Source organism: Artemia franciscana, unplaced genomic scaffold (genome assembly GCF_032884065.1).
Source record: "Artemia franciscana unplaced genomic scaffold, ASM3288406v1 Scaffold_4387, whole genome shotgun sequence".
Lineage (NCBI taxonomy): Eukaryota > Metazoa > Arthropoda > Branchiopoda > Anostraca > Artemiidae > Artemia > Artemia franciscana.
In genome coordinates this window covers 1-23,995 of record NW_027064882.1, presented here as the reverse complement: position 1 = coordinate 23,995, position 23,995 = coordinate 1, and the positions used below count along the sequence as shown (strand labels likewise).

The window sequence follows — 23,995 nt, the reverse complement described above, 5'->3', positions numbered from 1 at the left end:
TAAGCTCGGTAACATGCGATCTAGCAAGACTAAATCAATGTCTTCGCATTCGCGCAAAAGCAGTTCCCAAGCTTCTGCGCCATCCGAGACACAGCGTAGCTCGTAGCCAGTGTTATCTAAGTAGTCTTCGATGATTTCCAAATTGTATGGCTCATCGTCAACAATAAGAATTTTTCCTTTGGTGTTGTCTGCGTTGTATTGCATCATTCTCGAGCTTCTCCGATCTGTCACTGGTCGTTGTTTATGCAATACAAGTAGCGGCATTTGCTGACAAAGTTTTAATTCAAGACAAAATCACGCAATATTTTATATAGGTGGGACGTTCGGGTTAGGAACCAAAAGGTTGATTGTGCGATAATGTCGGGATTTTCACCCACATGCAGGAAACGACGCACATGAGTTCAGATTTCACATCACGTAATCAATTTAGCCAAGAAGAGCTAATCACATGTGGTAAAGGTGAATTGTTTGGTCCGGGCAATGCTCAGTTACCGCTACCGCCGATGCTGATGGTTGATCGAATTACATCCATCACTGAAGACGGCGGAGAGTTAGGCAAAGGCCAGTTGATTGCAGAATTTGATATTGACCCTTCATTATGGTTCTTCGATTGTCACTTTCAAGGCGATCCTGTCATGCCGGGATGTTTGGGGTTGGATGCTATGTGGCAATTGATCGGCTTCTACCTTGGCTGGCGTGGAGGCCCTGGGCGTGGTCGGGCTTTGGGTGTGGGTGAAGTGAAATTTACTGGCCAAGTCACTCCTAAAAATAAGCTGATCACTTACCGTATTGATATGAGCCGAATTATTATGCGAAAACTCTATATGGGGGTCGCGAACGCTGTCATGGAAGTCGACGGCAAGGAAATTTATAATGCGAAGGACTTACGAGTTGGTCTTTTTACAAAAACAGATAATTTCTAAGAAACGAGTATGGCGATGAAAAGAGTAGTTGTGACAGGTATTGGTATCGTCTCCAGTATCGGAAATAACAAGCAAGAAGTCGTTGCGTCATTACGCGAAGGACGTTCAGGGATTGAATTCAACCAGGAGTATGCAGATTTAGGTTTCCGCTCTCATGTTTACGGCCCGATCCGATTGGATCCGGCAGAACACGTTGATCGTAAACTCATGCGTTTTATGGGCGATGCTGCGGCATTTAATTACATTGCAATGCGCGAAGCGATTGAAGACTCAGGTCTTGCACCAGAGGATGTTTCTAACCCACGTACCGGAATTATTACTGGATCAGGTGGTGCGTCGACAGAAAACACACTGCTGGCAACAGATACACTACGCGAGCGAGGTGCACGTAAAGTCCCGCCAACCTTAGTTCCTCGTACGATGGGCAGTACCACCAGTGCAAACCTCGGTACGGCATTCAAGATTAAAGGTACAAGTTATTCGATCAGTTCTGCTTGCGCGACAAGTGCGCACTGTATCGGTAATGCAGCGGAACTAATCCAACTCGGTAAACAAGACATCATCTTCGCCGGTGGTGGCGAAGAAGTACATTGGTCATTGACCTTATTGTTCGACGCAATGGGTGCACTCTCTTCCAAATATAATGATGACCCCACCCGCGCATCGCGGGCTTACGATGCCGATCGCGATGGATTCGTTATCTCTGGCGGTGGCGGTATGCTGGTATTGGAAGAATTAGAGCACGCTAAAGCACGTGGCGCAAAAATTTATGCTGAGCTGGTTGGTTACGGAGCTGCATCCGACGGTGATGACATGGTCAAACCTAGCGGTGATGGCGCCATTCGTTGCATGCAATTGGCGATGGAAACAGTGGATGGTCCGATTGACTACATCAACGCACATGGTACATCCACACCGGCTGGCGATATGGTCGAACTTGAAGCGGTAAAAGTTGCATTCGAAGGTAAAACCATTCCGAAAATTAGCTCAACAAAATCACTCACCGGGCATGCGCAAGGCGCGGCGGGGATTAACGAGGCTGTTTATTCTTTGTTGATGTTGGAAAATGATTTTTTGACTGCATCGGCAAATGTTGAAACTTTAGACCCTAAAGCGGAAGGCATGCCTGTATTAACCGCGTGTGTGGAAAATGCCGGCGTGAAAACCGTCATGTCGAATAGTTTTGGTTTTGGTGGCACAAACGCATCGTTGGTTTTCAGCAAATACGAGGATTGATCGACTGAAGTTGATCAGTGCCAGATTTTGGGCTGTACCAAGGTTTTTAAACTTTTGACAAAATTTCAGTAAGTTCTCGCTCTGCTCAGTAGTTAAACAACAATAGCTGATCAGAGCGCTTTGACTTTTTCCTTGCCGCAACGTGTACAACGCGAGAGCGTGACAAGCTTGCCCATCTTCACATCAAACTTCTGTTCGCTGACGATTTTCCATTTATGAAAACCGTTTTTGCACATTGTGTGCGCTTTCGCTTTATCCGCTAAACTGGGCTTTTTGAATTGGACGACATCACCCATGATGGTGTTCCTTCAGGCTAAAACTGCTGTGAGCTTACGTTAATGTAGACCGTGATCCTGCCAGCTGGCAAGTCATTCAACATACGCAAGTGGTTGTCGGCACGCACGGCAATGGTAAACCATTTTCTTTTTACCCTGAACGCGATTATGTCGTGTCGTGCTTAGTTTATGATCTCGACAGGCGCAGCGGTATACATGGGTTTGTTGGCGTTTAACCGGGACACCTTCCAGATCAAACTGGTGAGTGGTTTGAGGTTCTTCGCCGAGTAAATGCATCATCGCTTGCCATTCCTTCCCATGCGGTGCGACACGTTTGCGACCAAAATGTTGCTCAACAAGATAGTGTGCGACTTCATGCGCGACCGTGTGTTGTAAGTTTTCGTCAAAGTATTTTGCAAACAAATGCGCATTGAAGCGAAACCAACGCTCTTTGTAACGTACACAATACATTCCGGCAGCACGGCCGGTTAGATCAAAACGAACCTCTATCGGTTGAAACGAAGTTTCTAACTGATTTGCCGCAAAGGCGATCAGTTCTGCACAGCGATCAAGAACCTGTTGTTGCTGATCTGGTGTAATGGGTTGGATGGATGTCATGGGATTCTTTACACTAGCGAGCTGGTATTTTAATGCAATGGAGACTCAATAATGAAATGGCATGTTTATCTTTCTGGTGAAATTCACAGTGATTGGCGCGAGCGTATCAAACAAGGCATCAAGGATGCGGACTTACCGGTCAAACTGAGCGCACCGATCACGGATCATGCTTCAAGTGATGATTGCGGCGATGTGATTCTTGGCCCTGAAATGACGCCTTTTTGGAAAGATCACAAAGCATCAAAAATAAACTCAATCCGCACGCGAGCAATGATCGAAAAAGCCGATGTGGTGGTTGTTCGTTTCGGCGATAAATATCGTCAATGGAATGCGGCTTTTGATGCGGGTTATGCTTCTGCTCTCGGCAAATCGGTGATTACCCTGCATGATCCTGAACTCACGCACCCGTTAAAAGAAGTGGACGCAGCGGCGCTAGCCGTCGCGCAAACACCTGAAGAAGTAGTGGCGATCTTGAAATACGCGATCACCGGCAAGTTGAAAGTGAAAAAAGGCTAAGGTTACGCCTTGAACTATTTTTCGGATTCGCTCAGCGCTGCGATCAGCCTGATCTTTCAGCTTGATCCAGAAGTCTGGCAAATTGTCTGGACCTCTGTGCATATTTCGTTGATTGCGACGCTGATCGCCTCATTGTTTGCGGTGCCGCTCGGTGTGGTGATCGCACTCAATGACTTTCGCGGTAAAGCCAGCTTACAGCAATTTCTCAATACGCTAATGGCGATGCCGACGGTCGTGATCGGGTTGATTCTGTATGGCTTATTCACACGACAGGGTGCGCTGGGTGAGTGGGGCTTGTTGTACACACCGGGAGCGATCATCATCGGCGAGTGTTTGCTGATTTTTCCGGTGATTTTAAATTTAACCATTGTCGCGATCACATCCGCCGATCCACGTCTGTTACCTACATTAAAAACACTTGGGGCGACACACTTTCAAGCGTTCATACAGGTTATCAGTGAAACCCGTTTTGCGGTGATGGCAGCGCTTGTCGCAGGCTTCGGACGAGCCATAGGCGAGGTCGGTGCAGCAATGATGCTGGGCGGCAATATTGATGGTTTCACGCGCACCATGACCACCGCGATCGCACTGGAAACCAGCAAAGGTGAATTCGAATTAGCACTCGCACTGGGCATAGTGTTATTACTAATCGCATTCGCTTTAAACATGGGGCTGCAAGGTTTGCAGCGTCGTCAGTAAGTCGCGAATTATGAGTGAGTCCAATAATAACATTTACGCATTAAACGGCATTCGTTTTGAGTACGGTGACAAAGCGGTATTAGATATTCCAGCTTTATCGATCGCGCGCGGTAAAATCACCACACTGCTTGGTTGTAATGGTGCGGGTAAAACCACACTGTTGAATCTGCTCGCGCTGATCAAGCAGCCCGCAAGTGGTGATTTGGTTTTTGATAGCCAGACGTTAAGTGCGATCACACAACAAAAAGCATTATTAAAGTTACGCCGACGCATTGGCCTAATCCCGCAAAATCCACTCTTACTTCGTGGCAGCGTGATGGAGAATGTGTTGCGCGGCCTGCAATTTCGCAAACTGAATAAACCCGATCAGTTTTCACGTGCGCAACAGGTCATGCAGCAAGTCGGTGTGCTGGCATTGCAAGATCGATTGGCGCGAGATCTGTCTGGTGGTGAAGCGCAAAAAGTGGCCCTCGCGCGTATTCTTGCGTTGCAGCCAGATGTGCTGTTGTTGGATGAACCGTTCACCTACCTCGATCAGGAAAGCGCGGCTGATCTGGCCGATCTGCTCACCTTGCTCGCACAAGAGCAGGGCATCACAGTGATCTTATCCACGCATGAAAGACGTTTCGGCATGGCGTTGGCAGATGATGTGATCAGCCTTGTACACGGCAAGCCCGTCGCTGCACCGTTGGTGAATGTGTTTCACGGTGAGTTGCTGGGCGGTGAGTTCTTAACGGGGAAAATCCGCATTTTATTACCGGATGATATCGACAGCGGCAAACATGTATTAATTGATCCACAAGAAATCGTACTGTCAAAAACACCGCTGGAATCGAGTATGCGAAATCATTTTCAAGGGCACGTTGTCAGCATAGAAGAAGAACATGGCCGCGACTGGATCACCGTCATGGCTGGCGAATGTTTTCATGTTGAAATAACCCGCCAGTCATTAGACGATTTGGATTTACGATTGGGAACAGATGTACAACTTTATTTTAAGTCGACAGCGGTGAAGGTGGTTTAGAAATTTCGAACTAAAAAACCTTCTAATACGTTTGCGGTATAAGTTGATCGAATATTGCGAGTGAACAACAGTTCATATTGATCGTTTTGATGAAGTAATTCATTTGCGTTTTATCCCTTCTTTTGCATAGTAAAAAGAAGGGATAAAGACAATATTGAATTCTTTCTTTTAAATTTTTCGATTCAATTAGAAAAAGAAAATATCGCGATGTTTTTCTGATCGTCGTTACCGTGAGCGATGATTCAAAATGGGTAAGTTTTTATTATTTCTTAGCCATTTTCTTTCCAATTAGAATCGTTCTGATCACACGCTCACCTGCCAGTTCTAAAAACTTTTTAGAATCTTTCAAGGCTTCATCTAAATCCATGTTTCGGCAAACTGCGGAGTCGAGTCCATGGATGCCGTGTTCGAATACACCGCGCGCATCGTCAGCCAATGCACCACCGATTGCGATGACGGGAACGTTGTGTTTTTTCGCGGCTTTTGCGACACCGGCTGGGGTTTTGCCGAAGGCAGTTTGGAAATCGACACGACCTTCGCCGGTGATGACGAGATCAGCGCCTTTTAAATGTTTTTCTAGATCAGTCGCTTCGACGACGAGATCAACACCGCGTTTCATTTTCGCTTTGGTGAAGGCCATCATACCAGCACCTAATCCACCTGCTGCACCTGCGCCAGGTTTGTCAGCGACGGCTTTTTTCAATTGGGTTTTAAGGAGGTTACCGTAGTGTTTTAGGTTGGTATCAAGTGTTTTTACTTGGGCCGGTGTTGCGCCTTTTTGTGGGCCGAAAACATGAGATGCGCCTTTTTTACCGCAGAGAGGGTTGTCCACATCCGATGCGATAGTAATCGTCGCGCCTTTGATTAATGGGTTGATGTCGCTGACATCAATTTTAGCGATCTCATTCAACATGCCGCCACCGAGATGTTGGTTCATGAGGCTGCCTTTTGTGTCGTAAAATTTCACGCCAAGTGCTTGCGCCATGCCTGCGCCACCGTCATTCGTCGCGGAACCACCCAGTCCAATGATGATTTTTGTAATACCGCGTTTTAATGCATCCGCGATCAGCTCGCCGGTGCCAAAGGTGCTCGCCGTTAGCGGATCGCGTTTATCGCGAGCGACTAGAGGCAGGCCGGATGCTTCGGCCATTTCGATCACGCCAGTTTCGCCGTCGCCAAGTAAACCGTATCGAGCTGTGACGGGTGTGCCGTCAGGGCCGGTGACTTTTTACGAATAATTTTTCCACCGGTCGCATCGACCAGCGATTGCACTGTACCTTCACCGCCATCGGCCATTGGGACGATCACGCAACGTGCTTTCGGCAGCACGTTTCTGATGCCTTTTTCGATGCAGGTTGCGACCTGCATTGAAGTGAGGTTTTCTTTGAAGGAATCCGGTGCCAGTACAATTTTCATTCTTAACTTTCTCCTAGATGCAGCGCTGCCATTTGTGGTGCGTGAAACGACATTCCTCACCCCAATTCTTTTTATATTACGCAGCTAAACAGTGCATAGTTTGGTGATGAGGATTATGTTTGTTTTTGCTCCGCACGAATTATTCCTGTTCGTGTGAATGTCGATCACGCAAAGAGAAAAGTGTACAACAAGACGGCTTATTCGCCCAATATACTGTGCGAGGAATTGCGACGTGAACAGACGTTTTGCGTTAGATCCAGCCTTGTAATTCGTTCTGAATAAGCTTCGCAAGCATGTTGATAGAATCCGGCGAGTCGTTTAAGCAGGGAATAAAATCATATTGATCGCCACCATGTTGCAGGTAGTGATCACGATTTTGCATATTCATTTCTTCCAACGTTTCTAGACAGTCTGCGGAAAATCCGGGCATGAAAACGGCGACGGATTTTTTCGCTTTGGCTAACGTTTCGAGAGTTTCGACGGTGTAGGGTTGCAGCCATTGCTTGGGCCCAAAGCGCGATTGGAAGCTGAGGACGAGTTGTGTTTCATCCATACCCAACGCATCGCGGATCAGTCGAGTAGTCTTTGCGCAATGACAGTAATAGGGATCGCCTTTGTCGAAATATTCTTGCGGTAAACCATGAAAAGACGCCAAGAGTACATCCGGTTTTGATTCGGCTTGAGTAAGATAATCGCGGATGCTGTTTGCGATCGCGTCGATATAATCGGGCTGATCAAAATACGGGGGTAATGTACGAATGGCCGGTTGCCAGCGAATTTCTTTCAAGACATCAAACGCGCGGTCATTCACCGTCGCGGTCGTGGTGGCGCTGTATTGCGGATATAACGGTGCGATTAGGATGCGATCACAGCCGCGATCTTTCATCGCTAGCAGTTGTGTTTTGATCGAAGGTTGGCCGTAACGCATGGCCCAGTCAAGGTCGATATTCTGATTTTGATCCAAAAAATGTTGCGCTAATTTTTCTGCCTGCAATCGGGTGTAATAACGCAAAGGTGATTCGTCTGTTTCATTGAACCAGACTTTTCCATACGCTTCGGTCGTTTTCGCTGGACGAGTTTGCAGGATGATGCCGCGCAGAATGGGCTGCCAGAATAGAGGATGGAGTTCGATCACGCGTCGATCAGATAAAAATTCAGCCAGATAGCGGCGTACGGATTTTTGTCGCAAGTGTCTGGCGTGCCGAGGTTTACCAGCAGTACACCGACGTTACCGAAGGCAACGGGCGGATGGGTGGGATGCGTGCCGGAAGGAAGCGTGGAGTGATCAGACGTTGTCATAGCGTTAAATTATTCTGTAGTGAAAGTCAGTTCTTGGATTTTATGGTGCGTTATCTTTCCAAGCTCCATAGCGTTCCAACGCGAGTTTTCGTGATTCCGCCAGATCAACAATGGGCTCGGGATAATCCGGTGAAAGTGTATCACTCTTGTCGGATGGGCGATCATTTGTGCTCGCTTGCCAAGGAGCATGGATGATCTTGTTGGGTAAGTGGGCGAGTTCAGGCAACCAGCGTCGGATGTAATCACCGTTGGCATCGAAGCGTTGGCCTTGTGTGACGGGATTGAAAATTCGGTAGTAAGGAGACGCATCTGCGCCGCAACCGGCACTCCATTGCCAGCCGAGAGTATTATTCGCGAGATCCGCATCGACCAATGTATTCCAAAACCAACGCGCGCCATCTAACCAATGCAGACCGAGGTTTTTCGTCAGAAAAGAAGCGACGATCATCCGTGCCCGGTTATGCATACTGCCGGTTGCCCAAAGTTCTCGCATGCCTGCGTCCACAAGCGGAATACCCGTTTCACCGCGCTGCCATTTTTGCAGTAATTCATCATCGTGTTGCCAAGGGAAGTTTGTGTATTTTTGATTGAAAACGTCGTCCTGAGTTTGCGGATAGTGATAAAGCAAATGATGACCAAAATCCCGCCAGAAGAGTTGTCGTTCAAACGCTTCAATTGCGCCGTCGTTTCGTTCGTTCTGATCATGTTTGTATTGTTGTGTGACATGCAGAATTTGGCGCGGACTGATCTCACCGAAATGTAAATGCGCAGAGAGTCGTGAAGTTGCGTGATCAGCCAGCCGGTCACGTTTATCTTTATAGATTGAAATATCGTCATTAACAAACTCCATCAAACGATCATGCGCCGCGTCTTCGCCGATCGCCCATTGCCCCTCGAATTTGTTATACCAACGAAAGGTTGAGGTGAGGAAGAGATCGGCAATTGTTAGGTTTTTACTACCAACCTGAACGAAAGTAGTTACCTGTCGATCGGGGAGCTGCTGCAGTGGCAATGACGGCATTTGTACAGCACGTTTATAAAAAGGAGTGAAGACGCGGTAGGGATCTCCTTGCTGGTTTTCAATTTCCCATGGCTCAAATATCAGGGATCCATTAAAACTTTTAACCTGTAACCCATCAGCGTTGAGCATTTTTTTGATGTTCTCGTCAACGCGGCGCAAGGCAGGTTCGTAGCGACGATTCCAGTAGACTGATTCCACATCATGAAGATCAATCAAGTTCTGAATTGCCGCTAAAGAAGAACCTGAACGGATCTGCAAGGTTAAGTTAAATTTTTCCTGTAACGCCGTTTCAAGTGATTCAAGACTTTGCTTCAACCACCAACAACTGGCTTCACCGGGTGCGTAAGGTTCTGCTTCTTCTGGCGCGTGAATGTATAGCGGAATGACTTGCTCATGCTCTAACGCTGCGATCAGCGCCGGGTTATCGTGCAGACGAAGGTCATTGCGAAACCACATAATTGCCGTTGAGCTCATTGGGAATTCCATCGCAGTTGAGGAAGGTTATTCATCATTGATCAGATTATTTAAAACGTATTCTTAGTATTATACCAAAATTGTGCAATACTTATACAAATAGTGTTTATATCAAGTTTAGGAGCGAAGTATGCTGAAAATCTCGCTACTCATCATATTTAATATCTACGCGATCACGTCGACAACTGCCCAAGCGGAAATTGATGGGATCGGATTGCCACAAGGTCGTTTCGTCGAAGTCAAACAACATCGGATGCATTTGGATTGCAGTGGAGCAGGGCCGGTTACTGTCGTGGTTGATTCGGGTATTGGTGGATCATCAATAGAATGGTTCCTCGTCCGAGAGTCATTAGGCGAGTCGGTCCGTTTTTGCGCATATGATCGGGCGGGATACGGTTGGAGTGATCCAGGTGTTGCGTCTAGAACAACGAAGAATATTAGTCATGAGCTACGAATGTTATTAAATAACGCGGGAGAAAAACCGCCGTATTTAATGGTCGGTCACTCGTTTGGTGGTTTTACTGCGCGCTATTTTGCCTATCGTTTTCCTAATGATGTGATGGGTCTTTTATTAGTCGATGCATCGCATCCTGATCAAATCAGTCGTATGAATAAGCTGGTTACCGGAACACAGAAAAGAACCGGCGGTGAGAATCCGTTGCAAATGCCGAAGGGTAATTCTGTTGAAAATTTGCCGGAATTGCAGCAGTTGCAAGCAGGCTTTCTCAATTCACGTCGGAAGGCGATTTTCGCACAGATGGATGAGATCAAATATTTTCAACAAAGTGCGGAGCAAGTGCGGCAAGCCATGCCGCTACCGAACATTCCTGTGTTGGTCGTGACAAGGGGAAAACAAGTCTGGCCAGAAAATAAACAAGGGCAGTTTATGGAGAAGACGTGGTTGGATTTACAAGAGTCATTATCAGCACTGACAATTAACGGTCGGCATTTACTCGCAACGCAAAGCGGTCACAATATCCATCTGGATCAACCAGAATTACTCAGCGATCAGATTAGGACCATGATTCGATCATATCAATCGGCTGTTTTGCATGCTGGTGTGGTTGATTTAAACCAAGATGGTGGTTCCCTGTAACCATTTTTTCATAAAATCAGATAGAAAAGACCTTTCATAAATTTGTTTGAAAAATAAAAGAATGACTTAAGTTATTGAAAATTATAATTAATGTTTATCTTGATGGAATGTTTTGAAATTATGGCACGCAGACTGCAACTATCTAAGCAAGCAGGCAAATTGGCTTGCCACATAAACAACCACTTGATAGGAGAACTATTATGAAATGGGAAACACCAGCATACGAAGATTTACGTTTTGGTTTTGAAGTCACTATGTACATCATGAACCGATAAGATCTGAGTTATCAGAACTTATAAGACCCGGAGCGGCTTTGCCCTCCGGGTTTTTTATTGTCTGCTATTCCTACCTTGTGCGAGTTTACTCCGTAGCGGGGAAACATAGTGACTCAGGGCATAGCTGAATAACGTTCTTCAGGGTTTTGCTGGCAAGTTCAAAATGTCGACCAAGTTTGATCAGATCACGCAAGCTAGCAGGCTGTGAAATCAGTCCTTTGCTCAGTTGTACAGCACGCACCTCACCAAACGCATTGATTGCGTTTGTCGCCAGATCGGGAATCGCCTGATCATGCGCATCAACCACCGCACGCACAACAATGAATGGAATCCCAAATTCGGAAGCAACACGGGCGATGGCTGCGCTCTCCATATCAACTGCTACGCAGTGCGTTTGTTGGAACAGTTCTGCTTTTTCTTTTTGGTGATCAACCATGCCTGAGCCGCTGAGAATGGCCGCGGAGTTGAGCGGTTGTTGATGATCAATGAGATGTTTTTCTAGACGCTCACGCCAAGACTGATCGGGTCTATACGTCGTATCCGGTGTGATGACCGTTTCCGGTAGTAATAAGTCACCAGGCGTGGCTGATGGGCTAAGGCTACCTGCTGTGCCCCAGCTGATCAGCGCGATTGCGCCCTGTTCAATGAGTTTGCGAGTGGCGACTTCGGCCTTTTCGTCACCCATTCCTGAAACGTAGATGAGGTGATTTTGTACTTGTGTAATATGCGCATTTTTAATGCGTTGCCCGGCGAACAAACGAGCTTCGGACGACATCGCAGCAATGATGCCGATTTTTGACATGATCAGGCGTGTTTTTGAAAATGACGCTGGTATTTTGCTAATGCCCAGAGTGGGAAAAATTTCGTGTAGCCGTGATACTTCAAATAGAACACGCGCGGAAAACCCGGTGCAGTGAAGTTATCATCATCCCATAATGCGGTGTCATCCATTTGTTGGTGAACCAAATAATTGGCGGCACGATTGACTGCATCGGTTTTAGCGTGTCCGGCTGCGATCAGCCCAAGCATCGCCCATGAAGTTTGGAACGGTGTGCTGACATGCGGCTGTGTTTCTTTGCCTGGATAATAACTGTCATTGCTTTCACCCCAGCCGCCATCAAGATATTGGTTGCTCAGCAACCATTGCGCGGCTTTTTGAATCCAGCCTTCTTGCATGTCGTAGCCAGCGACTTCCAGTGCGCTCAAGACTGACCACGTACCATAGATGTAATTGCTGCCCCAACGGCCAAACCAAGATCCATTTTCTTGCTGCGTGTTCTTCAGATACGTGATTGCGCGCGCAAGCGTCTCGTCGTAACGCGCGTCCTTCGTCAGGCCGAGCAGTGCAATACATCGTGCAGTGACATCTTCAGTCGGCGGATCCAATAACGCGCCATGATCAGCAAATGGGATCTGGTTAAGGTAATAGTGCGTGTTGTTCCGATCAAAAGCGCCAAAGCCACCATTGTCTGATTGCATTCCAGCGACCCAATTAGCGGCGCGCGCGATATTTTCAGCGTAGTGATCACGATCTGCGAGGGCCATCGCCCAGCCGATCATGGAGGTGTCATCAAGATCAGGGTAGTGAGCGTTCGCAAACTGGAAAGGCCAGCCACCACCGGCGAGATCAGGATTATTGTCGCGCCAGTCTCCCGGTTCGTCAGACAGTTGTTGATCGGCTAACCAGTCGAGTCCGTGTGTGATTGCCTCACGATTTGCATCCGGATCGCTTTCAAGTAACGCTAACGACGCGATGCCGGTGTCCCACATTGGTGAAAGGCAAGGCTGACAGTAGGCATGATCCTCTTCGATGATAAGTAGCTTATCTAGCGCTCTACGTGTTTGAATCATTAACGGGTGTTGTTCGTCGTAGCCGAGAATTTTTAACGATTCATGGGCATTTACCATCGCGGGGAAAATTGCACCGAGTCCATCCTCACCATTGAGACGTTCGATGAACCAATTCTTGGCTTTTTCAACCGCGCGTTTGCGGACAAACTTTGGAATTAGGGGTTCGATACATGTGCGTCCGATTGCATCCAAAACATGCAATACGCGACTTAATGGCGTGGTTGGGTGGAAATAGTTTTTTTCCTGATCCGGCGCTGTCGTGAATAACTCGCGAATATTCGTATTACGCGGATTTGCCGCGACAGGTTTGAGAGAGCATAGAATAAAAAGTGGCACCATGACCGTACGCGACCAGTAAGAGACTTTGCTCAAGTGAAATGGAAACCATTTCGGCAAAAACATCACTTCAACAGGAATAAACGGCACAGCTCGCCACGGTACTTGGGCAAACAAAGCCAATGCAATTCGGGTGAAGACATTACTTTGTGCGGCACCGCCCAGGGCGAGAATTGCCTCGCGTGCGCGACGCATGTGCGGCGCGTCAATATCGTCACCAACCAGTTTGAGTGCGTAGTAGACTTTTACCGAGCAGCTAAGATCGAGTGCGCCGCCGTGATACAAAGGCCAACCTCCGTGATCGGCTTGTTTAGCGCGAAGATAATTGGCGATCTTTAACTCAAGTTCGCGATCAATATCGTCCATGAAATGCATCATCATGATGTATTCCGCTGGAATCGTGCAGTCTGCTTCGAGCTGATAATCCCAATAACCAGCGTCGTTTTGTTGTTCAAGCAACGCTTGGCTTGCACTCTCTATGCAGGCTTCGATCGGGTTTTGGGAGTCCGGTTGACCCTTGGAATCGCTGCGTAAGGATTGACACGCTGCGGCATTCCCATCAGATTCAGACGCTTTAAAGCGAGAAGGCGTTAGCATTGAACCCTCCCGCGGTGCGAAAGCTGTTATACATATTCAGCTGTTTCCAGTTAGTCATCATGAAATACATCCGTTTATTTCATATTATTATTGATGGCGTGCTTATCCCGCTCTTCTTGTGTAATTTTCGCATGATTAGGATAACTGGGCAATCCAGCGGAAATTAGTTTAAAGAACAACTTCAATGACTTATCGTTGGAAACGAGAAGGTTCGTCATGAAAATGGTCGCTTTGACCGTGCGCCGAGAGATTTTAACCTGCTGCCCGTCTGTGAACGTTCTGTTTTTATTGATATTTTTTAACGTTAAGATCGCCATACCAATGGCCCATAGACAAAACTTTCGAATGCCTTTGTGTTCAGGCGGAATGAATAACGTGTATTCCAGCGCATTTTGTAAGTGAACATTCGCCAGTCCGATTAATTCGCCAAGTCCTTCCTGGAATGTTTCACCATGATTTGTCGGAGACAGATCGGAAAGATCAAAACCATGCTGGGAAAATGTGTGTTGTGGCAGCCAACAGGCGCCGCGTTGCTGATCATCCCAAATGTCTTTGAGGATATTGGTCATTTGTAGGCCCTGCCCAAATGAGACAGCCAGCCTGTCTAAATCGTTTCGGTTTGCGGCAATGTCAGCGCTGTAATCACAAAAAAGTGCTGTGAGCATTTCACCAACTACACCGGCAACATAATAACAATATTCATCCATAGCAGGCTGATCAGGCAGACCGTGCAAGGTTTCTTTATCCTGATAATCTGCCATGCCTTGCGCCATAATACGCACGCAACGGGCGAGTGCTTGTTGCTGCACTTCGTTATAACTGTGAGTGATCCTGATCACGATAGGTGTGTTGATGATGAGATCACGCTCTGCTTCCAGGGTCTGATCAGACAGTAACGGATATAGATCTGCTGCAAACGATGCTGGGTTTTCGTTGCCTTCAACCACGGCGATAAAGCGATCTGAAAAGTGCCGTTTTTGTGTGGCGCTAAGTGTCGCCTCATCTTCAATCGTATCGGCAATACGGCATAACAAATAGCCATTTCCGACCACGCTGCAAAGACGCTCGGGTAGCTGAGGAATGGTTAATGCGAAAGTACGAGAAACGCCTTGCAGGCTCGTATTTTGGTATTGGAAGTCTTCTAAACTCGGTGTCGTTTGCATAAGCAAAAAATAGTATCACAATCAGCGCATGCACTGAATTCTATTGATTTGTTTTGGTAAGAAAAAAGGCCCTGCAAAACAGGGCCTTTTGATCGTGCTAACCGCTCAAGTTCAGCGGCATGGCTTCAAGCAAATATTACTCAACAACGATAAACTCAACACGGCGGTTTTGGTAACGGCCTTGATCAGTGGTGTTGTCAGCAATTGGATGAACTTCACCCATGCCTTCAGATGTTAAGCGGTATTCACTGACTCCGTTCGCTGATAAGTACTCAACCACGGCTGCAGCACGTTTTTGTGATAAGCCTTGGTTGTAGCTTTCGCTACCGATACTGTCAGTGTGACCTACAACTTTCACGTTAACTAATGAGTTTCCGTTTAGTGTTGTGGCTGCTTCGTCAAGTTTATATTTTGCTTCGTCAGTTAATACAGCACTGTCGAACGCAAAGTGAACACCTTGCAGCACCATTAATGTTTCACCGACTTTCGGGCAACCGTTTGCTTCAACTTCTACACCGGCTGGCGTACCTGGGCATTGATCGTTGTCGTCAATCACGCCGTCACCGTCACTATCTAGAGGGCAACCGTCAGTGCCAACAGTGGTGCCCGCTGGTGTGCCTGGGCATTGATCCATATCGTCGTTTACACCATCGCCATCACTATCTAATGGGCAGCCATCAGTACCAACGGGTGTTCCCATTGGTGTGCCGGGGCATTGATCAAGATCATCAATCACGCCGTCGCCATCAGAATCAAGTGCTGGTCCTTCGCTACATGCGATATAACCGATTGCTGCACCGACTAAAGCGCCAACAGCAAATGCGCGATCAGGTTTGTCGCCGTCATGCACAGCGGCAGAACCGCCACCCGCAACAATTGCCCCAGCCAGAGCGCACATTGGTTGGCTTACTTTTCCAGTACCTGCACAGCCCGTCAAGAAAATCCCCACGACGAGTAGGTATAAGGCTTTTTGAATAGATTTCATAAAAGATATTCCTATGTTGTAAATAAAATACATACTGGTAGGGCATTTCGATAATTCAATATACTCCTCCCTTTAGCAGGATTTCACGACAAAAAAATGACATGACATCCTCCTGCATTTATAGTAGCGATATTGTTAGTTATCATCAAGAAAATCTAACAACATAAGGTTATTTCTTGATAATTTTTTCAAACAGGAAAGGGAGGTAAGATCATGCGAAACTCGATCGATTTGTTGTTAAAAGGCAACATAAACTTAAAGATTGTTGTTTTTATGTGCACATTTGTGACCGCGCCCAGCTTAGCGGTTGATTGGTCAGGTATTGGTAAAGATTTACTTGAAGGAGCAAAAAGCCAAAGTTCGAATTCAAATTCGAGTAATGCTGGGGCAAATCTTTCAAATGGGGATATTGCATCCGCTTTGAAGCAGGCATTAACGATCGGATCAGGCAATGTCGTTAGCCAACTCGGGAAAAGTGGTGGTTTCAGTAACGATTCCAATATTTATATCCCGTTACCCGAAAGCTTGAATAAAGTAAAATCCGCATTGAAGCTCGTGGGCATGGACGGCATGTTGCAAGATCTGGAATTAAAACTAAATGCGGCGGCAGAGGTGGCCACACCCAAAGCAAAATCTCTGTTTACCGATGCGATCAAGCAAATGACATTAGATGATGCGCGTGGAATATTGAACGGTCCGAATGATTCTGCTACGCGTTATTTTCAATCGAAAATGTCTGCGCCGTTAGCAAAAGAAATGACCCCCATTGTTGGAGATAGTCTTGCAAAGGTGGGTGCTGTCAAACAATATGACTCTGTTATGGCGGAATACGAGAATATTCCTTTTGTACCAGATGCGAAAGCAAACCTAAATGAGTATGTGGTGGATAAGGCAATGGGTGGAATATTTCATTATCTCGCGGTCGAAGAAGCCGCAATTCGTCAAAATCCCGTTAAGCGAACCACAGAACTCTTGAAACGAGTCTTTAGTCAGTAGTAGATTTGTCACTCGTTTTAAAACAACATTTTTCAAACTTGATCAAACAATTAATAAGAGGGGTAGGACCATGGGTATGGTGAGTGAATTTAAAGAGTTTGCCATGAGAGGCAATGTGATGGACATGGCCGTTGGTATCATTATTGGCGGTGCGTTTGGCAAGATTATTACGTCTTTAGTGAACGATATGATCATGCCCGTTGTGGGCAAGTTAATGGGCGGGGTTGATTTCAGTAATCTCTTTATCAATTTGGGTGATGGTGATTTCGCGACGCTTGCAGCAGCGCAAGAGGCTGGCGCTGCCACGCTGAATTACGGCGCTTTCATCCAATCTGCGATTGATTTTCTGATTATTGCTTTCGCGATTTTTATGATGATCCGTGCGATGAATAACCTGAGTAAGAAAGAAGAAGTCGAAGAAGCACCAGCAGAACCGTCTGAAGATGTGGTTTTGTTACGTGAAATTCGTGACGCATTGAAAAAATAGAGTCCCTCACCCCGGGCTATGCAATCTTAGCTCGGGGTATTTTTAATCACTAAAGTTAGTTCTAATCGGATACTGAGAGAGTGTCGTTAATTTTGTGTTACTGCTTGGGTTAAATGTCACTCGTCAATCGAACTTCGCAAATCACCTTTGCCTTAAACAGAATTTCAAACTGTCAATTGGACTACGAACACTCAAGCCACCTTTGTTCAGCACATGCGTATACGACGTTCAGGATGTACAAGTGTCACGGGAGGCAGGACGCCGGTAGAGACAATCATGATTTGTTGACATTTGCATGCCCCATCAATTCTTGAACTGTGCGTATGTCATAGCCGTACTCTAATAAGTGTGTCGCAAAGGAATGGCGAAAAACATGCGCTGTCACATGTTTCATAATACCGGCTTTTCTGACGGCAGAACTGATTACTCTTGATACTGACTTAGTGTGAATATGGTGGCGTCCTGTTCTTCCTGTAACAGGGTCTTTCGATGTCTTCGCGGCAGCGAAAAACATACTGCCACTTTAACTGCTTCCCTGCATTCGAATATTTTTTACTTAATGCATTCGGTAAATGAACATGATCTATTCCCATATTTTGGTCACATTTAAAATATAGCTCAGTTTTTGCGACAGCTTCTTTCAGACTAGGCAAAATAAACTCTGGCAAAAGTGTACGTCTGTCTTTATTTCCTTTGCCATGACGCACCGTAATTTCTAAACGTTCAAAATCAATATCGAGAACCCGCAAGCTTAAACACTCGCTAAGTCTTAAACCTGCTCCATACATCAAACCAACCATTATTGAATATGGTTCATTAAGATGTTGAAAAACACGTTTAGTCTCTAGTTGAGTCAGCACAACGGGTAAACGTTTGGGTCTTTTGGCGTATTGGAATTCAGGAAGCGTATCAACGTCCATACGTAATACCTTCTTGTAAAGAAAAACAATGGCAGACAATGCCTGATTTTGTGTAGAAGCAGCAACATTTTCACGGTTCGCCAGTTAGCTTAAAAAGCTGGAGATTTCAACCTCGCCCATATCTTTAGGGTGGCGCTTATTATTAAAAAAGATAAAGCGCTTAATCCAATGCACATAAGCGACTTCTGTTTTACGTGAATAGTGAAGAAAGCGAACTTTTTGTCTGACCTGATCGAGCAGTTTAGGTGGGGTTTGATTCATTTTTATCTCCTCCTTGAGATAACCAATGTTAAAACATGTCTACTATGACGATTTTACGGCAATCATGTATCGTATTGATATTTAGAGCTTAATTGTCATGCTTTAATAAACGTATCATTTAGAGGACACCCTATTATTGGCTATAGAAAACAGCAAAGTGGACACCTTTGATATATTTTAGGAATTATCTATAGTTAACGTATGTAACTGAAACTAAGGCAAATTACCTATAGTTTTGTTTGGTAAGCTATATATTCTTATCGGACAAAGTGTCCTCTAAACAATTGTTATGTGGCATCTTCGGTCATAAATATTACTTAATTGTATGAATGGTGATAATGAAATTACTGGCAATAGTCTTAAAAGTTTTCGGGGTTATTTCAATTTTCGTAGCCTTGATAGCTTTTGGTAGTGATCTTCTACCTGTAGGCGGAGTTAATTTTGGCGGTAGTGGATCAATAGGTGGCAAGCATCAGTTTTATAAAATAGTACCTACAGAAGGTGGTGTAAACTCTATTTATGTCGGTGTTGCATTCTTAGTTGTTGGTGCTTGTTTAATCGGGGTGTCAGCACGAATTAAAAAATATATGGTAAAGTAGCGTGTCACATAACAAAGTTATCAACCTGACATTTTGGGCTACGCTTCGTTCTGTGCATTCGCTTCGCTCATTGTTGCACAGTACTACTCTCCACCCAAAATACAGGTTATAACGGCGTTATGTGTGAGCTGCGAAAAAGAGAGAATATATGGAAAAGCCATTTTGGTTTAGGTTAATTGAGCAGTGGAGACTAACGGGGAGAGGTGAGTACGGTTTAACTTTTCCTTTTCTAGTTGCAGCCATATCAAATGACACCGGCAAAAGGCCAAATGAATCACTCATTGCAAATGTGTTTCAAACGATCATCGAAAATCCATTCAACGGATATGACTGCGAAGTAAGATGGTGCGGGAATATCAATGAGCCGGTCGCGTCAGTTAAGGCACTATCAGAGATACACAAAGTATCAATAAAGTCATTTTTAAAATCGAAAAGAGGTTTAACCTCTTTGGCTTTTACCACAGACCTAATGAGTATGTTTAATCTAAACTGCACAGACGAAAGTGATTGTTTAAGTAAGTTAATTTCATATACAAAGCAACATGTTTCAGAAGGAAATTACTCTAAAAATGGCGGCCATTTCACACCTTTCACTGGTGATGATCTTGAATTCATCGCTTTTGTAAAAACGCAAAAAGGCACATAACAAACGGCTCCACGCAGACGCCCAAACCTACGCTGCTTTTGTGGATTTCGCTGCGCTACACTTTGCCACAAAAGCCTCTCCGGTTTGGGCGCTGGTGAGCCGGGCGTTATGCATAAAGGAGGTTTCGTGCAAAGAATAACATTCATAGCTGTTTTATCTATTGCATTGATTGGGTGTACTACTTCAGTTAGTAAGGATGATGGCCTTGGATATCAAGGTTATAGCAAAGACGGAGAGGCGGTTGGCGAAATGCTCGGCAGACTGAAGTCTAATCCCAACATGAAGGTTCGCATGGATAGAGGCTGGACCATCGTAACTTCTGATTCAGGGCATACACTTTGGAGCTTCACTCCCGAAGGTCATCCAGCTCATCCCTCATATGTTAAGCGCGAAGTAATTGAAAAAGATGGTTCAATTTATATTGATACCAGTGCTAGGTGCGGTGCTGAAAAGTCAGTCTGTGATAAATTGGTTCAAGACTTTATAGATCTTAATAATAAAGTGCTCGAGAACATGGGCCAAAACTAAATGCATAACAAAGCCAAGCACAATAGCCCAATGCAAAAGGACGCATTGGGCTGGACCTCGTTATCGCTCGGCCTGTGTTGGCGGCGTGACACGTGAGCATGAAAAGTAAATTCACCAGTGAAGAATTGGAGTATCAGTGGGGTGGCAGCTTGATTTTGAATTCTTCCCCATAGGCTGCGATGGTTCAAGGCGGTTAGCCAGTTTGATTTTTGCCCATAACACAACGAACGCCCTCGAGTTACTAACCAGGGGCGTTCTGTTCTGTAGGCCGTAAATAGATTTATGAGCGGTTCGAAGACGGATTGACGGGCGACATTACTCTTGGCAGTTTCACAGAATTATTGACCTCATATTCTTGGCTGCGACTTCAGGTATTGTCTCTGGTTCTTTCTTGTTAAGCGGGCCTATTTTTATCATTCACCGCTTGGGGTGTTAATGAGTCGTCGCACCAATTTAGTTCCAGTTTCGCTACTGACTGTTATACGTCTTTGGTAATAATCTGTTTTGCTTGTTCCACCCATTTTTCTCGTTCAATTCGGCCCTTAAAATTCAGGTGCTCGCTGATCCATTTGATATTGTCCTGATCAAATTCAGCAATCTGTTTAAAGTGGAAAATCCCTAAATCGTGCAAAGTACTTTCGATCTTTGGCCCAATACCACTGATTTTTTGTAGATCGTCAACATCACCAGTTGGTTTCTCAATCGGTGCCGGTGGTCGGCCAATGCTATTTGCCTGCTCTTCTTCATCTTCGATTTGAGAAAGCTTTGATCGCAGCCGTTCTAACGGATGGCTTTTCGCCAATACATCCGTTTTTTCTTTCGCTGTTGATTCGAGTGTCTGTTCAAGCCTTGATTTCGGTGCTGGCGGAACAGTGACATCACTTTCGCCAGACCGTAATGCTGTGCCGATCGTGGTGGACATGAGTGGCAGCGAATCTGTATTTCGCTTGACGGGTACTTCTTTTGTTACGCGTTGGAGTTCGTCTTTGCTGTATTTCAGTTCGCTTTGTAGCCGATGATTCTCGCCCTGCAGGACGTGATGTTTTGCCCGCCACTGGTTTTCTGAACTGATCAGGCGAGATTCAAACCCAAACCCGCGTGTCACCCAGCCGACAAAAAAACCGATAACGGACGCCAAGATTAAGAACAATAAAATTTGTGTTAGCAAATAGCCCATGATGTTGCCTCGATAACTATAACTTAGCGATTAATCTGCAATTCAATTCGTCGGTTTCGTTTTCGGCCTTGCTCAGTGTCGTTGCTTTCGATTGGTGCAGCCGAGCCGTAACCGACTGCGCTAAGACGCGATCCTGAAATTCCTGCGCGTTGTAAATGGCGCGCAACGGCCTCTGCACGTTGTAAGCTGAGTGAAAGGTTGCGCTGCTCTTCACCGACAGTGTCAGTATGGCCGCCCACTTCAATACTCGCGCGGGGGCAAGTTTTAAGCCAGTCGATCAGCGTATTGAGTAAGGTATAACTTTCCTCGCTGATCAAACTGCTACCGGTGTCGAATTCAATCGTGCGTTCAGCGAGTAATTGGTTGATATTGTCTTGACAGCTTTCTGCCGTCGCGGGTGACTCTGTTAGCGTTGTTGGGTGATTGTCGGTTGCTTGTCTTGCCACTACTGGTGGAGTGGGAGACGTCGGTGTGTCGGTAGTGGGGCGAGGTCTGATCGGTGGAGTTTCAGACTGCATCACCGCCGTGCGATTTTCTACTGCGCGAACACCCCAAATGGCACCGACTACTTGAGCTGCATGCGCACGAGCATCTTCATCAGGTGCAATACCGTCAATAACGATATCGCGTCCGTCAATGGCGACACGCACCCAATCCAAGTCGTTTTTGATCAGGGACACCATCGCGCGATCTTTCAGATCGTACTCAATACTGTCGACACGGAAATGAACGCATAGCGCATAGATCAATGACAGCAACACCAGGCCGATCAACCAGACGGCAATTTTACCCATTACTTCTTCCCCTAATGACTCGGATAATTGATGCTGTGTAAGAAAACTTTCAAAGCGTGCATTCTGACCTTAATATAACATCATCTGTTCTCACATCTAAACAGCCACATAAATAGCATATAACAAGGATAATCCCATGTTTGTAATCCGATCAATTCCACTGTTTGCCTTCCTTTGGGGCGCTTACAACCTCTTTGTTTTACTCTCGACTGGAGGTATCAGCGCGGTGCTTTTTTCCCTGACCTTACCTTCTGGGGCGATCTGGCCCGTTACGGGAGGCGACTTATTGATTTTCCTCGGGATAATTTTTCTCTATGTCGAGATTTTTAAGGCGACACGCACCACCGCCGGTTCTATTCTCGATCACACATTATCAATGGTCGTGTTCGTCGGAATGCTACTGCAATTTATTCTGAGTGAATCGGCTGGCACGTCGGTTTTTGCAGCGCTTACCTTAATGGCGCTGGTTGATGTGGTGGCAGGTTTTACAGTGACAATCATTTCTGCGCGACGAGATTTTGGTTTCGGGGGAAATAATCCAGATGTCTGATCAAGAATCGATCTATCTCGGTAAAGGCGAAACGGATCAAGCCTTACTTCTCAAGCTGGCGAATCGTCATGGTCTGATCGCTGGCGCAACAGGTACAGGTAAAACGGTCTCATTACAGATAATGGCGGAAGGTTTTTCCGCACAAGGCGTTCCGGTTTTCATGGCGGATGTGAAAGGTGACCTCTCGGGTATTTCACAAGCAGGGACAACCCATGAAAAACTAGAAGAACGGGCAAAAGTGATCGGTCTTGAGGATTATCAATATCGCGCTTTCCCGACTGTTTTTTGGGATTTGTTTGGTGAGAAAGGCCACCCAATCCGCGCCACCATTTCGGAAATGGGCCCTTTATTATTATCTCGCCTGCTTGAGCTAAACGACACACAAGAAGGCGTCGTTAACATCGTATTTAAACTTGCGGACGATCAAGGTCTGCTTTTACTGGATTTGAAAGATTTTCGATCCATGCTGAATTTCGTCGGTGAGCATGCTAAAGAACTCACAACCGCTTACGGGAATGTGAGTCGTGCATCCGTCGGTGCGATCCAGCGGCGTTTGTTAGTGCTTGAGCAGCAAGGGGGTGAACAATTCTTTGGTGAGCCAGCTTTAGAACTCGATGATTTTATGCGCACAGATACAATGGGGAACGGGCTGATCAACATTCTCGCTGCCGATCAGCTCATGCAACAACCGCGCATGTATGCAACGTTTTTACTTTGGTTACTATCAGAGTTGTTTGAAGAATTACCGGAAGTCGGCGATCCTGACAAACCGAAACTGGTTTTTTTCTTTGACGAAGCCCATCTCCTTTTTAAGGAAGCGCCGCGTGCGCTGATCGAGAAAGTCGAACAAGTTGTCCGCCTGATCCGATCAAAAGGCGTGGGTATTTATTTTGTTACGCAAAATCCTATGGATATTCCCGACAGTGTCTTAAGCCAGCTGGGTAATCGCATTCAGCATGCTTTGCGTGCTTATACGCCAAGAGAATTAAAAGCGGTAAAGGTCGCGGCGGAAACCTTCCGAGAAAACCCGAACTTTGACTCTGCAGAAGCGATTACCCAACTCGGCGTTGGTGAAGCGTTGGTCTCGACCTTAGCGAATAAAGGTATTCCGAGTATTGTTGATCGGACCTTAATCCGACCACCGTCATCCCGTCTTGGCCCGGCAACGGACAGCGAACGTCAAAGCGTCATGAAAGGCAGTCCGGTCGGGGCAAAATACGAAACCAGTATTGA

General features: G+C 46.1%; 16 protein-coding genes across 16 annotated transcripts; 7 read left to right on the top strand and 9 right to left on the bottom strand.

Moving 5' to 3' along the window:
* Window positions 1-377: 377 nt before the first annotated feature.
* Window positions 378-923, top strand: LOC136043302 (3-hydroxydecanoyl-[acyl-carrier-protein] dehydratase-like). The gene has a single exon (XM_065728229.1). It carries the CDS (start codon window positions 378-380, stop codon window positions 921-923), a length of 546 nt encoding a protein of 181 aa, XP_065584301.1.
* Window positions 924-932: 9 nt separating this feature from the next.
* Window positions 933-2,159, top strand: LOC136043301 (3-oxoacyl-[acyl-carrier-protein] synthase 1-like). Its single transcript, XM_065728228.1, has one exon. The coding sequence runs from the start codon at window positions 933-935 to the stop codon at window positions 2,157-2,159; it is 1,227 nt and encodes a 408-aa protein (XP_065584300.1).
* Window positions 2,160-2,527: 368 nt separating this feature from the next.
* Window positions 2,528-3,052, bottom strand: LOC136043300 (protein SprT-like). Its single transcript, XM_065728227.1, has one exon. The coding sequence runs from the start codon at window positions 3,050-3,052 to the stop codon at window positions 2,528-2,530; it is 525 nt and encodes a 174-aa protein (XP_065584299.1).
* Window positions 3,053-3,103: 51 nt separating this feature from the next.
* LOC136043299 (uncharacterized protein YtoQ-like) lies at window positions 3,104-3,568 on the top strand. Its single transcript, XM_065728226.1, has one exon. It carries the CDS (start codon window positions 3,104-3,106, stop codon window positions 3,566-3,568), a length of 465 nt encoding a protein of 154 aa, XP_065584298.1.
* A 709-nt stretch (window positions 3,569-4,277) lies between these two features.
* On the top strand, window positions 4,278-5,291 carry LOC136043298 (tungstate uptake system ATP-binding protein TupC-like). Its single transcript, XM_065728225.1, has one exon. The coding sequence runs from the start codon at window positions 4,278-4,280 to the stop codon at window positions 5,289-5,291; it is 1,014 nt and encodes a 337-aa protein (XP_065584297.1).
* A 262-nt stretch (window positions 5,292-5,553) lies between these two features.
* LOC136043297 (glycerate kinase-like) lies at window positions 5,554-6,441 on the bottom strand. Its single transcript, XM_065728224.1, has one exon. It carries the CDS (start codon window positions 6,439-6,441, stop codon window positions 5,554-5,556), a length of 888 nt encoding a protein of 295 aa, XP_065584296.1.
* Window positions 6,442-6,957: 516 nt separating this feature from the next.
* Window positions 6,958-7,593, bottom strand: LOC136043296 (ferrochelatase-like). The gene has a single exon (XM_065728222.1). The coding sequence runs from the start codon at window positions 7,591-7,593 to the stop codon at window positions 6,958-6,960; it is 636 nt and encodes a 211-aa protein (XP_065584294.1).
* Window positions 7,594-8,046: 453 nt separating this feature from the next.
* On the bottom strand, window positions 8,047-9,513 carry LOC136043295 (deoxyribodipyrimidine photo-lyase-like). Its single transcript, XM_065728221.1, has one exon. It carries the CDS (start codon window positions 9,511-9,513, stop codon window positions 8,047-8,049), a length of 1,467 nt encoding a protein of 488 aa, XP_065584293.1.
* Window positions 9,514-9,631: 118 nt separating this feature from the next.
* On the top strand, window positions 9,632-10,597 carry LOC136043294 (uncharacterized protein YqjL-like). Its single transcript, XM_065728220.1, has one exon. It carries the CDS (start codon window positions 9,632-9,634, stop codon window positions 10,595-10,597), a length of 966 nt encoding a protein of 321 aa, XP_065584292.1.
* Window positions 10,598-10,957: 360 nt separating this feature from the next.
* LOC136043292 (5'-methylthioadenosine/S-adenosylhomocysteine nucleosidase-like) lies at window positions 10,958-11,674 on the bottom strand. Its single transcript, XM_065728219.1, has one exon. The coding sequence runs from the start codon at window positions 11,672-11,674 to the stop codon at window positions 10,958-10,960; it is 717 nt and encodes a 238-aa protein (XP_065584291.1).
* A 2-nt stretch (window positions 11,675-11,676) lies between these two features.
* LOC136043291 (squalene--hopene cyclase-like) lies at window positions 11,677-13,656 on the bottom strand. Its single transcript, XM_065728218.1, has one exon. It carries the CDS (start codon window positions 13,654-13,656, stop codon window positions 11,677-11,679), a length of 1,980 nt encoding a protein of 659 aa, XP_065584290.1.
* Window positions 13,657-13,730: 74 nt separating this feature from the next.
* LOC136043290 (uncharacterized) lies at window positions 13,731-14,819 on the bottom strand. Its single transcript, XM_065728217.1, has one exon. It carries the CDS (start codon window positions 14,817-14,819, stop codon window positions 13,731-13,733), a length of 1,089 nt encoding a protein of 362 aa, XP_065584289.1.
* Window positions 14,820-14,955: 136 nt separating this feature from the next.
* On the bottom strand, window positions 14,956-15,837 carry LOC136043289 (alpha-agarase-like). The gene has a single exon (XM_065728216.1). It carries the CDS (start codon window positions 15,835-15,837, stop codon window positions 14,956-14,958), a length of 882 nt encoding a protein of 293 aa, XP_065584288.1.
* Window positions 15,838-16,870: 1,033 nt separating this feature from the next.
* Window positions 16,871-17,287, top strand: LOC136043288 (large-conductance mechanosensitive channel-like). The gene has a single exon (XM_065728215.1). The coding sequence runs from the start codon at window positions 16,871-16,873 to the stop codon at window positions 17,285-17,287; it is 417 nt and encodes a 138-aa protein (XP_065584287.1).
* Window positions 17,288-17,727: 440 nt separating this feature from the next.
* Window positions 17,728-18,207, bottom strand: LOC136043287 (integrase/recombinase-like). The gene has a single exon (XM_065728214.1). The coding sequence runs from the start codon at window positions 18,205-18,207 to the stop codon at window positions 17,728-17,730; it is 480 nt and encodes a 159-aa protein (XP_065584286.1).
* A 4,547-nt stretch (window positions 18,208-22,754) lies between these two features.
* On the top strand, window positions 22,755-23,865 carry LOC136043286 (uncharacterized protein YjgR-like; the record flags this gene model as incomplete). Its single annotated transcript, XM_065728213.1, has 1 exon — window positions 22,755-23,865. A coding segment is annotated over exon 1 (1,111 nt), but the record flags the coding sequence as incomplete, so codon positions are not given.
* Between the last annotated feature and the right edge of the window lie 130 nt (window positions 23,866-23,995).